Source organism: Petaurus breviceps, unplaced genomic scaffold, assembly GCF_028583685.1.
Source record: "Petaurus breviceps papuanus isolate PSGF00001 unplaced genomic scaffold, PetGlider_PUasm1.0 218, whole genome shotgun sequence".
NCBI classification, from domain to species: Eukaryota; Metazoa; Chordata; class Mammalia; order Diprotodontia; family Petauridae; genus Petaurus; species Petaurus breviceps.
Genome location: NW_027185872.1, coordinates 1506169 through 1519003, shown reverse-complemented (window position 1 = coordinate 1519003; position 12835 = coordinate 1506169). Strand labels below are relative to the sequence as shown.

General features: G+C 44.8%; 1 protein-coding gene across 2 annotated transcripts in view; it reads right to left on the bottom strand.

Annotated features, from left to right (window-relative positions):
* AGR2 (anterior gradient 2, protein disulphide isomerase family member) overlaps positions 1-11660 on the bottom strand; it is a 14410-nt gene extending 2750 nt beyond the window's left edge. Inside the window, exons 1-5 of one of the 2 annotated variants that reach the window (XM_069094394.1) lie at positions 11543-11660; positions 2682-2822; positions 2340-2403; positions 1544-1596; positions 1083-1156 (exon numbers count right to left, since the gene is read on the bottom strand). In XM_069094394.1, coding sequence (XP_068950495.1) covers positions 1083-1156; positions 1544-1596; positions 2340-2403; positions 2682-2814 — 324 coding nt within the window. In that variant the 5' untranslated portion in view covers positions 2815-2822; positions 11543-11660. Of the gene's footprint in view, positions 1-1082; positions 1157-1543; positions 1597-2339; positions 2404-2681; positions 2823-6551; positions 6607-11542 lie in introns of those variants that run through there. The other variant, XM_069094393.1, reaches the window with a different exon arrangement.
* Between the last annotated feature and the right edge of the window lie 1175 nt (positions 11661-12835).

The following is a 12835-nucleotide window of genomic DNA, read 5'->3' as shown; positions in this document are numbered from 1 at the left end:
AAGTTTATTTTCAATGACTTTAAAAATAAAATGTATCTGGGAAAGGTAACAGGGAAGGCAATAGGAATTATATCACATGAGGAATAACCTTGTGCTCCAAATAGACTTAGAGCAAAAACTAGTTGAAGTGAAGCATGGGGAAAGATCTGAGATCTTGCTCACAAGTGCCCCTGAGGGATGGGGGAGAGACTGCATGGTGGAAGGGGAGCAGGGGCTTGGTGTTCTGGGCTGGTGAGGAGTTCATAGCTCACTAAACATTATTGCCTTTGTTGTTTCAGTACCATGGTCATAATACAATGTTTGATTCAGGTGGGTAGTTTCTAGGTAACCTAGTAAGGATTGCTGACAGAACAGGTGGTGTCATGGAAAGCATGGTATTTAACATCTTAGGATATGTGTTCAAATTATACACCCTTACACACACACACACACACAAATACCTAGATATACTATATGCCCAGGCTGTCCCAAAAGTCTTAGTCATTTTAAATTTGAAAAACTTCAGCTGTCTAAATACTTCAGATTCCCCAAATGATGACTTGAGAGTTTTGATTATTCACATTTCTTTTTCACTTGGGTTTGTGAATTTTTAATATTAAAATATTTATTTTAATAAGATGGGGTGCCCTTCCAGTATGAATTGTGCATGAGTCACTTTCTGGGTGACAGACACTCTCTCAAACTGGAAGATAAACAGAGGAATTCCTCCTGTGTGGCCACTTCAGCTTCCTGATCTACCTCCATTAGACTTTTTCTTATGAGGCTCATGTCAAAAACGTTATGGTTGCAGCAAAACCTCTGAATGATCTTGGATGCCCAGAATCACACTTCTGTCTCTGAGAAACTGGACTGGAGTGATGTTTGGCATCCAACAGTGGCTCAGTTGGATTTTAATAACATCAATATTTTCAAAATTAATAATGACCCTTTCAAGCACATACACTTACACACAGAGTCCTTTCCACCAGCCCATTCGATGTTCCCATAAGTCATTCAATGAAGTCAAGGATGGACTGGAAAAAATTTGACAAATGAAAGATCTTCATGACCATCAAAAATAAAATCGAGGAAGTTAAACTTACAATTAGATTGAGAAGAACAAATTTGTCTGCCAGTTTCTGGATCTCATTACTTTCTGCAAACACTTTCTTCAAAGCTGCAATAAAGGGACAAATTTTTAAGTGCCTACAACCAGTTACATGTCTTTACCCCAACCCCCACAAAGTGTGTAAGCTTATGAGCAACCACAAACAAAGAACTCATGAAAACACTTTAGGATTGTTCCTGTTGGGTTTTTGAGGTGGTCCAATATTGAGGCCAAATTAACCTCTTCATGCATCACTGAGGGGACTATTGTTCTCTGCCTTGTGTTAAGCTGACCACTTAGCCAGATTCCAGCTAAAACAACACCATGGCATAGATGACACTTGGTGTGGCTCATACGCCAGTGGTTTCCAGAAACACATGGAAAGAAACTTTGAAGTCACTTATAATTATTTTATAACAATGGCAGTTTTCCCCCTTCCCCTTCTATTAGCTGTACCTTGACTGTGTGGGCACTCTTCCAAGTGGTGAATAATCATCAAGGGCTTGTTGCTAGAACAAAGGAGGGAGGGAGAGAGAGGGGAGCGGGAAAAGAAAGAGGTGGGGAGGGGGAGACAGAGAGATAGAGAGACCAAGAGAGGAGAGAGAGATAGACCCAGATGGGGGAGGGTGAGAGAGAGAAAGAGAGAGAGACAGAGACAGAGAGACAGACAGACAGAGAGAGACAGAGAGAGAGAGACAGAGACAGAGACAGAGACAGAGACAGAGACAGAGAAACAGAGACAGAGAGAGAGAGACAGAGAAGGAGGAGAGAGACAGGGAGGGAAAGAGAGGGAGGAAGAAAGAGGGATAGGCTGTTAGTTGCTATTGATTTTCCACAAATGTATTTTTAACTATATCCTTTGCCAATGGAGATTGTTAAATGTAGAGATCAGACACTAGATGGCATCAGTGAGACCTTTTAAAGAAAAAAGCATCACTGCAGCCTTAAGCCGGATGACTGGCCGTTCTCTCCTCCTGGGACATCCGACTTCCCACCTTGCACAGGTTGCTCCCTCCCCCCTTTCCTTATCCCCTTGGAACCTTCAGAGCTCAGTGCAGCTGCTGTCTCCGCCAACAGAGTTTTACTTATCCTCCCAGGTGTCTCTCCTCCCTGACATGACTCGGTATTGATGTTGGGTTCACTTGTCTATGCACATATTTTCGCCTCAGTAGAATATAAGCTCTTGAAAGGCAGGGAATGTTTTTGTTTTGGTCTTTGTATCCCTGGCACACAGTAAATGCTGGTTGCTTACCTGGTCTTTGCTTTGTACAAGGCTTCTTCATATGTCTGCGTCCAGAAGAGTTTATCACCCCAGCCTGGAGGGAAATCGAGAGAGAGTTTACCAGACTGATATATTACTTCAGACCCAAAGTCAATGGGCAAGGTGGCAAAGCTGCAAGGCATATCTGGGCATGCCATGTTCAAGAAGGGGTTTGGACTCTGAAAATTCAGGCTCAGAAAACAAACCCAGGGGACCATATAACAAATTAAAGTACAGGGAATATTGAAGCCAGCATCTGCAAAGTCAGACTGATTTGTACCCTTCAGGGCAGCAATAGCAATGGAAAGTACCATGAGAACAAGTGATTCCTACCTCTGGAGAGAGTCTGGGGCAGCTTGGGTTGAGTTTCCTCCTTCTTGGCCCCAGGTTTGGGTGTAATATCTTTGGCCAGTGAGTGAGAGATGGTTACCAGGAGCAGGAACATGGACACTGAAAGCTTCTCCATGGCTAATGCTGAGGATGAGGATGAGGGAGAGGAAAGAAAGGTGACTGACTTTGCAAAATCTCAGCTTAAGATCCAAGGAGTGGCAGAAAGTTGGCTTTGCTGGGCATGTAATGGCCCTCCTTTGCTGGGCCACTCTGCTGAGGAAATGGAACTTCACCTTGCTCATGATTTCTGCATCGTGGGTGTCTTGACTGAGACTGACACCGAGAGAGCTTGTTCTCAATGATCTCTTTAAAACGTGTCAACGATTCTGCTTTGGGATAGTCATCTGGATTATCCTCCACCCTCCCCTTCTGTTCTGAGGCTGTGCAATCATAGGCAGTCACCTCTCCTTGCTAAGCCTCAGTTTCCTCATCTGTAACACAGGGGCAAAAATGCCCCAGCTAGCTGCCTCACTGCGTGTTAGGAGGAAGGTGCTCCCCACAGTTCCATTAACGCATCTACTGGCACAAGTCGTGAGCACCATCGCTCGTGCAATCCTGCCACCATCTCCGTCATCACCAGCACCCTTGTCACGGGCTTTGTCACCATCACCACCGTCCCCCTTGTTGCCATTGTCACCACGGAAATCCCCGCCAGGATCCTCCTTTTCCTCATCTTCCTCCTCATTGCCATCATCACTATCGTCATCAGAAGCATCCTCCTCCTCCCCCCTGGAATCCCCCTGCCATCCTCGTCATCACCCCCACTTTGTTTGTTTTTTTTCAGTGAAAGCCGCCACTGGGAAAAATTGGAGGAGCTTTATCCAAAAGCAAAGCATCCGTATTGGGGATGGTAAGGAGACAGATGTCTCATTTAGAGACAGCCAGCCTTGTTACTTCCATCCTATTCAATTCAGAAACACATTTTTCTTTTTTTCAAATCACCAAATATGCCCAAAAGAGTTATACTAGGCTCTAGGGATACAGATGTCCCAAAAAACCATTCCTGATCCCAAGAAACTTATTTTTTATGAGAGGGACAGAACAGGTACATACAGAAATAGAGTACAAAAATGGTTAGGGGATGGGGGGGTGGAGAGAAAGAGAGAGAGAGAGAGAGAGAGAGAGGGAAAGGGAAAGGGAAAGGGGACGGGAGGAGGGACAGGGGAAGGGACAGGGAGAGGAGAGGAGAGGAGAGGAGAGGAGAGAAACTACCAAGGGCAGGGAGGTTTCCCAAAGGAGGCAGCCCTTGAGTTGACTGTCACAAAGTCTGTTTCTACTCTGTATGGAGATGATACAACCCAAGGTCTCTTCTGATTCCCAAATGCCAAGACTCTGTGTGTCCATGTGCCTCATAGGACCAGCATTAGTCCAGCTTTCATTAGTCTAGAACATTCTTTGTTCTAGAATCCTTATTTATAGGAAATGTTGGGCTCCTTACTCTAGAACTTCAGTGTCAGCTGAATGGTAAGGGAAGGTGGATAAGTGAGTCAGTGAAGGATCAGGGACAAACCCTGTGAGGTTTGTGGATATCATTGTCCCCATTTTACAGATAAGGAAACCAATCCCCTAGAAATAAGTGAGTTTCTCAGGGTCACACAGCTGGTGCATATCTGTGATGGAGTTCAAACTCAGGGCCCCTCAGCCCAAGTCCTCCCCTTGTCTCTGAAGATGTATGTTTCTCACATGAATCTTGTAATTCTCAGGTGGATATAATTTTGAACTTGATCAAATGCATAGAGAATTAGTTGTATTGCCAAAGGCAGCAGATGGCGGACCTTGTGAGAGCCGTTAGTTGGACCACGAGTCCAGGAGCAGCACCAGCTGATAGAACAAGCTCGTGCCTGTTTTCTGATGTCAGATAATCACATACAGGTCTTAAATTAACCATTGTTTTCTTTTCTGAAAATGGAGAATTTGTTTCTACACCATTTCATTTCCAAATATATCACTACCCTCCCCCCTCCTAAAAGTGCCACCTCTTACAGCAAAGAATAGAAAAAAGGGAGAGAAGAAACAAAAGCAAAATTGAGAAACGCATCAGCGTCTTTGTGACGGCGTGTGCACAGGACCAAGCCCATGGTCTCTGCGCTTTGCGATGAAGGGAGAGATACCTTCTCCTCCTCTCCTCTTCAGTGGTCAATTCCATTCAATTCCAAGGATCCCAGGATGCATTTGCTCACTTACACAGGACAGAAAGAAAGAAAGAAACAGAGAGCCACACCCCTAGTTCCTGCACTGACAGAGACAAAGAGCTATTCAGAGATCTCTTTCCCTTCAGCTCGCCAAGATGCTCAGGACTGGGAGCTCCCTTTGCTTTCTGGGGCTGTGGGCAGTGAAGCTGATGGAATGCTGGGCTGGAGGAAGATCTAAGCTCAGATCTGACCTTAACCACTTACCAGTGGTTTGACCCAGGGCAAATTACTTAATCGCTGTTTGTCTCAGTTTCTTCAACTGTTAAATGGGAATGATAATAGCACCTACCTCCCAGGATTGTTGTGAGGATCTGAGGATAATTAGGATAAAATGTTTGGCACAGTGCTCAGCACATAGTAGGCTTAGCACGGTGCTTGGCCCATGGAGCAATGGTTACTTACTCCCTCCACTTCGCCCTTTCTGGAAGCTTCACTCACAGAAGCATGGTGGCGAAGCACTTAGGAGGCACCTGCTGTCTATAAGGCACTGTGATCATGTTATTCAGCCATTTTTTGGTGCATTTGACTCTTCATGACCCTATTTGGGGTTTTCTTGGCAGAGAGGCTAGAGTGGTCGGCTATTTCCTTCTCCAGCTCATTTTACAGATGGGGAAACTGAGACAGTGAAGTGACGTGTCCTGGGTCACAAGACTAGTAAGTGTCTGAAGTCAGGGAGATGAGTCTACCTGACTCCTGGCCTGGTGTCACCGTGCCACCCAGCTGCCAGAGGCCCAGAATGAACAGTTAGGAGCTAACTGAATTCTCTGGGAACACTTCCTCTTCCAAAGACACTCTCTGAGCTCATTAATGTCAAGGTCCCTCAAAGTCCGAAAGAACTATGCTTGGCACACTTCCTGCAAAGGCATTTTTATAACTGGCCACCACCTTCTGGAAATAGTACTGTGTTGGGCACATTCATCTGTTGCTATGTACTCATACACACCCAGCATAGGGCCGCAGACTGGCTCAGAGCCAGCAGGCCACCATTGTCCTAGCCCTCTGGGGAGGGGTCTTCGGCAAGCACTACTGCTGAGATTTCGGGTTGCTCCAGGGCCCTCACCTGCTTCACCCCTCCAACTTCAGCTGTGTCAGAGCCTGACAAAGGCCTGGTATTGCTATCACAGCAGAGGAAGTAAGCAACAAGAAAGCCTATTGTCAATATGCAGGAAATAAGCGCATCTCCTAAACTGGGTACAAAACCACCCTTGAGCTTGCTTGGCCAGAGCAGAAACCAAATTGGCTTAGTAGTCAAATAAATACCCTTTAAAAAACAAAGGATGAATGAGAGTGAAAGTCTAGCAATTGGCCCTTTTACACATGGAAATATCACTGGCATCAAGGACTCCTCTGGAGAACTAAGGACGTCTTGGTTCGGTCAACTGAAGAAAGGGGCGGGTAGCACCCTCCTTTGTGCCTGGACATGGTAGCCACAGACAAGCCCTCCTTGGCTCAGAAGGGTCCTCGTCATTTCCATGGCCCCAGTAGCACCTTCCAAGCCCCTTGGTCCTGTACACAGTCTGGGTCTGCGAGGCCTATTTACTGCCTCCACTTTCTCCCAGGAGTCTCCCTTCCTCCCAGGTGTACTTCTCTGTGTGTGGGAAAGCAAGGACCGGAGGCTTACCTGCTGCTCCTCCTACTTGCACTTGCCGGAAGAGCCAGGAAGCAGTTCCAAAGTTCTGAGTGGAGGTGTGCTGAGAGTCTCTATTTATGCACCGAAGCACACCCAATCCCACCCACCAACCTGGCATTTACATATGCTAACCAGGAAACCAATTACTCTTGGCCCCCAAAGATCAAACTCTCCTGGGCTCATAGGCTCTCCCCACTTTAGTAACCCATGAAGAAAACAACTGTTTGGCTTATGCACCTTTTCAAATGTCCATGCAGGGGCATTTTGCAGGGGTTTTGAGGACCTGGGCAAGTGGCCAAGTCCAGGTAAGCTTAAATCGAGACTGTGGATTTGCCTGAAGGCTGATTTGTCTTGATGTGATTGGATGGACTTTGGGGACTGGAGGCCACAGCTGGGGTGTGTGGCTTTTTTTTTTCTTCCCTTTTGACAGATTTCTTTTGTTGAATTGGAAAAAAAAAATGGACCAAGTGATTCAGAGGTTTTTGCTATGCTGATGTAGCCTTAGGTGACCAATCCTGAATAAATAAACCATTTCGCATCCCAGACCTCTCTCTGCCAGTTGAAACTTGTGATGTAGAAACTGGACACGGGAAACCTCAGCCAAAGGCTGACCTTAGGAATTGACGCTGTTGTTGAGGAGTTTCTAGAAGCATTTTCCTTTCTAGTCTCTTACTATATGTTCACGAGCTTGCCAAATTGGCCCTTCACAATGTCCCTGGCGCCAAATTCTGTCCTCTCCTTCTCTGTGCTTACACAGCCCCTGCCTTGCTGAGGCAGTCTCTAATCCCTTATCATCTGGACTGGATTGTATTTATTTGTTGTTGTTTAGCTGTTTCAGACTCTTCATGACCTGGTTTGGGGGTTTTGAGGCAGAGATACTGGAGAGGCAAACAAGATTAAGTGACTTGCCCAGGGTCACACAGTAAGTGTCTGACGATGGCTTTGAAGTCAGGAAGGTCCCTTTCAGATGATGATCCTTCACTTATCCTCTGCTCTACTTAAATTGGCTGCCAGTGATTTGCTGCATGGTATGCTGGGTATCCCACCTGTGCACCTTTGCACAGGCTGTACCCCCTGCCTGGGATTTGGCCTTCCTCACTCCTGCATCTTTTTCTATTCACAGTTCAGGTGCATCTTCCCTGGTTTGAGACCCTTCCTGAGCTCCCCAGGTGTTAATTCTCTAGCCTCTTGAAATGACTGCTTTATTCTGCAGATAATCTGTATTCAAATATCTGTGTGTCAAATATTAACAGGGGTACTGGGTAGCTCAGTGGATAGAGTGTTGGCCCTGCAGTCAAGAAGTAAAAAGTTCAAATCTGACCTCAGGCTTGCTTATAATGTGTGTGACCCCAGGCAAGTTATTTAACCTCTTTGCCTCAGTTTCCTCATCTGTAAAATGGGTATAACTATAGCCCTCACCTCCCCTGGTTATTACCTTAAAATGCTTTTATAAATACTGTTACCACTCTCAGGGAAATGTCAAGAATAGGGAGAATATCTTTTAAACTTTTATTAGTGATATAATTCAATTATATTGATAGTTTTTCTTATGTTAAACCATGCCTGTTTTCCTGGTATAAATCCCATTTGCTTGTAATATATAATCTTTGTAGTATTTTGTTGCAGTCTTTAACCTAGTATTTTATTTAGAATTTTTGCATCCATGTTCATTAATGCAGTTGGTCTGTAATTTTCTTTCAGTTTTTACTTTTTTTGGTTTAGGTGTCAGTATCATATTTGTATCATAAAAGGAGTTTGGTAGGACCCCTTCTTTGCTATTTTTCCAAATTATTTAATATTAAAATTAGTTAATCTTTAAACGTTTGAAAGAACTTGCTTGTAAATCTGTCTAGTTTTGGTGCTTTTTCTTAGGAAGCTCATTTATGGCCTGTTCGATTTCTTTTTCTAAAATAAGTCTATTTAGATATTCTATTTCCTCTTCTGCCAATCTAGGCAATTTATATTTTTGTAAATATTCTTCTATTTCACTTAAATTCCTCAATTTATTTGCATATAATTGAGCAAAAGAGCTCCTTATAATTGCTTAAATTTCCTCTTCATCAGTGGTATATTTACCCTTTTCCCTTTTAATGTTAGTGATTTCATTTTCTTCTCTCTTTTTTAATCAAAATAGCCTATGATTTGTCTATTTATTGTGGTTTTTTCATAAAACCATCTCCTATCTTTATTTATGGACTTGATTTTTTACACTCAATTTTATTCATCTCACCAAGGAAATATCTGGGACTGAATGTGAACTCAAGTCTTTCTGCATCCAGACCAGGAGCTCTATGCACTATGGCCTCACCTAACTGCCCTTCCACACCTGTCTCAGAGAAGCAGCTGGGGAGGGAAGTCTCAGAGACTGACAAGAGGACACCAGAACCATCAAAGGACAGAACCTTTCCATAGGTAATGGTTCCATTGATTAAAGCCTATCAGCTCTCTGGGTAGAAAATGGCAAGGAGCAGCTCTGAGGGTCTAGTCTGGAGGAGCCAGAAGGAGAGGGGGCGGCAGGCTAGAAGATGGTGGAGGAAGCCTTTCTTGTTTCCATAGGATACTCTTGAGTCAAGTCAACAAGCATAATTATTCAGCGCTTGCTGTATACCTAGGATTGCTCTAAGTAATGGTGATACAAATACAAGGAAAAGAAAGTCCCTGTCCTCAAGGGGCTTGCATTCTAATGGGGGCTGAGAGCACATAAAAGGGAGCTGACAAGTGTGATGGGGAATGAGGAGGTGTCCATGTGTGTGTGGGGGGCATGTGGGTAGATGCCTCCGCCTAACCTCATAATGGTGGTTCTGAAAGGTTCTGAGCTCAGGGAGATACCCCCTTTTCCCTAGAGCCCTCCTTCTAAGCTTATGTTAAACCATGAATGCCTACACTTTGGAACAGACCATCCAACCGATTCTGAATCATCCCAGCCATATGGGACAGACACTTGGAACACACCTCATCTCCTCCTCTGGAAGAAGGGAGAAGCTTCCAGTCTAATGCTGAGCTGAAACTGAGGCAAGCTTGGTTCAGGACCTGCTGGTCTGGAGACTGTCAAGAAGGAAAGTGAACATGTGGCTCATCCTCCAGTGGTTTTAGTTTTATTGTTCCCTTTTGTATTTATACCATTTGCTCCCATCTCGTGATGCCCCCATCCACTGATGCCCCCATCCACTGAGACCTTCCTTGTGGCTAAAGAAAGCCACTTAAGTCCAAACAGTGCCAGTGGCCACATGTGCCCTACAAGACACCCCTAGCGTCCCTAGGCATCTCTTACCAGGTGGAGGCAGAGGCCTCTCCATCACTTCTCCCTGCCTGACAATGTTCAGTGCAATTCATCAGAATGGGAGCATTTTAGGCTTGTGATTTGTACGGTGCCTGGTGTATACGATGATTAATAATTAAGTGATGAGTGAATGGATGAGTTGTGATCTGAAATAGTGACATAAATACTCACACTGGGAGTTGTCTGCATTGCCAAAATCCCAGCTTAAGCGATCCTAAATTTTGAGATTGTTGGCACCTCAGAAGGCATAGAGTCCATCCTTCTCGGTTTACAGAGTAGGAAACCAAACTCCGGGAAGATAAACTGTTTTGCCCTGAGTCCTATCACTCTGAAGTGTCTTCCTAACTGGACCTAGAGCTGTAAGGAACCTCAGAGGACCTTGAATCCAGCCCCTCATGTATAAAGTGACCATGAAAACATTCCCTTTCCTTTGGGGTTGAGCAGCCATCAGGAAGATACTTCTAGTTTGGATTGGCTCTAAATGCACACTCCCGGGAGAAGGCTTTGAACTTCCCAGGAGAGTGAGCTACTGTGGACCAGGCTTACATTTCATTTTCCAAAAAACAAACGTAAGGATAATGAATGTTATTTAGCTGGCAAGACTATTGGGCACTGTCTAAAGACACGTGTCCTAAGAAGTGAGCTGGCATCTGACTTGGGAGGTCATATTGGTAAAAGAGGCAGTTAGCAAGTGGGCTCCCTTGGGTGGGGACTTTTGACCAGCAGATCTACTGTTGGAAGCCACCGTCCTTCCTTCAGTAGAAGAAGGCCCAGGAGTAAGATCTTTCTGGCTTGGTTCCACTTTGCACAGTAACTTTATATCCACAGAAAATTTGTGCTCAATTTTTTTTAGAGTTGGAAGTGACCTCCCAAAGGTGATCTGGTCTAACCTCTTCCTGAGCAAGAATCGCCCTCCACTGAGATTCCCCAGGTGCATGACCCAAAGCATTCTATTCTATGTGGGGCCACAGTCTTAATGGCAGAAGGCAACTTTTAGTGTCTTCCAACCTCATTTTTTTCTCCATTTTGGGGGTAGAAACCATTTTTTAAAATTGGAGACATCTCTCCCTAGCTATTTGTGGAGCAAGAAGGGTCTCTTCTGGGATTCTTTCTTGTTTCTGATCACCAATAATCAAGGGCATCAAAGGCAGGAAATAAGGAAAGCTGTGCCTTCGTGACTGTCTAAGCATGTGACTCTCTGGGGCTCCCCAGCATAAGCAAAATACATCAGGTCTCATTTCACATGTGAGGAAACTGAGGTCCACAGAGATTGAGTGCCATGGCATTTTAGATCTAGAACTAGAAGTAACTTCAGAAACACATAAGCCCAGCCCCTCATTTTACAAATGAAGGGACTGAGGTCTGGAGAGGCCAAAGGGCTTGCCCAAGGCCACACAGGGAGAAGGGATTTTAACTGTTTGCCAGTCTTTCCACTTCAATAAACTAACTCCCTACTTGTCTAACATTAAACCCCAGAGCTTAACAACCACATTTTCATAAATGCCAGATTTCACTTTTCTAAAAATTTAAAAAATGATGAATTAATATAAATAAAACAGTATATATTTTATGTGTCTATGTACATATATGTCTATGTGTGTACATACATACACATATACCTTTACTCACACACACACATACACACACAGTATTCACTGGGACCTTCGAATTCATCATAAAGAACCCCAGAGTGAAAACTCACCCCTGTGCAGCTCGATGAGGTTTTCTTCCCTTCTATTCTTGGGGTGGGAGGAAGGTCTTTTTCTGGTGAATCTCCTGCTCTGTGTGAATGGACTTCCTCACATCCTTGAATGGAGGCTTTTGAATGAAAGCCTCAACTGGGGGCCAGAGGGAGGTGCTGAGTGACAAAAGAAAGAGAAGAAAGCCCACTTGAATAGGACAGATGGCTATTAATTTGATCTTCATTTACTACAAGGTAAAAACGAACCTGCCACAGGAGGGAATGTCTCTAATAACACATCTTTTTAATTATTATTTATGTCAACAAATCCTCCCTTTGAGCAGAGAATGGGCAGCAAAGTCCCACCAACAAAACAGTCAGAGAGATTGAAGATTAGAAGCTGCCCCAGGGGTCATGAGGCCCAGCCTAAGCCTCAGATGAATCTCCACTGTGATGGTGCCTTTGCTGGGGAAATGATGGCAAAGACAGCCTGAAATGGCACCCGAACTCCAAGGGCACTTATAGTCTTCAGCTCCCAGTTCACCCAAAGGTCCTATCTCCTAGCCCACATCTCTCCATCTTCTCTGTACAAACAGAATGGAAGACCTCATCCAGCAGAGTAGGCCCCATTCTGCACCTGTCACCCCCCACCTCTCTTCTGAGAGGAGGGAAGTATTCCATCTGTCTAACAAAAGGCAGTGAAGATGAGATGCCAGGCTTTCCTGGAGTCTGCAAGTCATGGGTTCGTGTCCATCTCACCCTCACTAAACCATGGACCAGGTCCTCCAGTGCCCTGTGCTATAGGCTCCTCTCCAAGACTCACATGCCCTGCTATATAGAGGTTCTGATTTGCCTTGTGAGAGTGTGGGCTGTGGGATTCCCATCCTAGCGAATTTACAGGCCCCTGACACGTTGGCACATTAATAAACATCAGTAAGCATTTATGAAGTGCCTACTATGCACCGGCCCTGTGCTAATCAGTGTTAAATCAACGTACAAGTCAGCCTGGCTTGCTGTCAGGTGTGCTTTTCCAGGGCCTAGCCCAGCGCTGGGTAAGCACTCTAGGTGACTTCTTGGCTAAAGTCCTACCTTTAAAAAACAAAAACAAAACAAAACAAAAACAAAAGAAAACACTCTCCCCCTTAACTTAACCGCTAATATCTTCCCTCTGTTATTTTCATCTCATTGAACCTATATTTATCTTGTCAGGACAGAGCTGGTTGCATTCTGAGACTTGGAGCCTCCTTGGAAGCAGGAATTGTCTTTGGTCTTCCCTGGTGTTCCCCAGTCTTTAGCATAGTGCCAAATACTAGG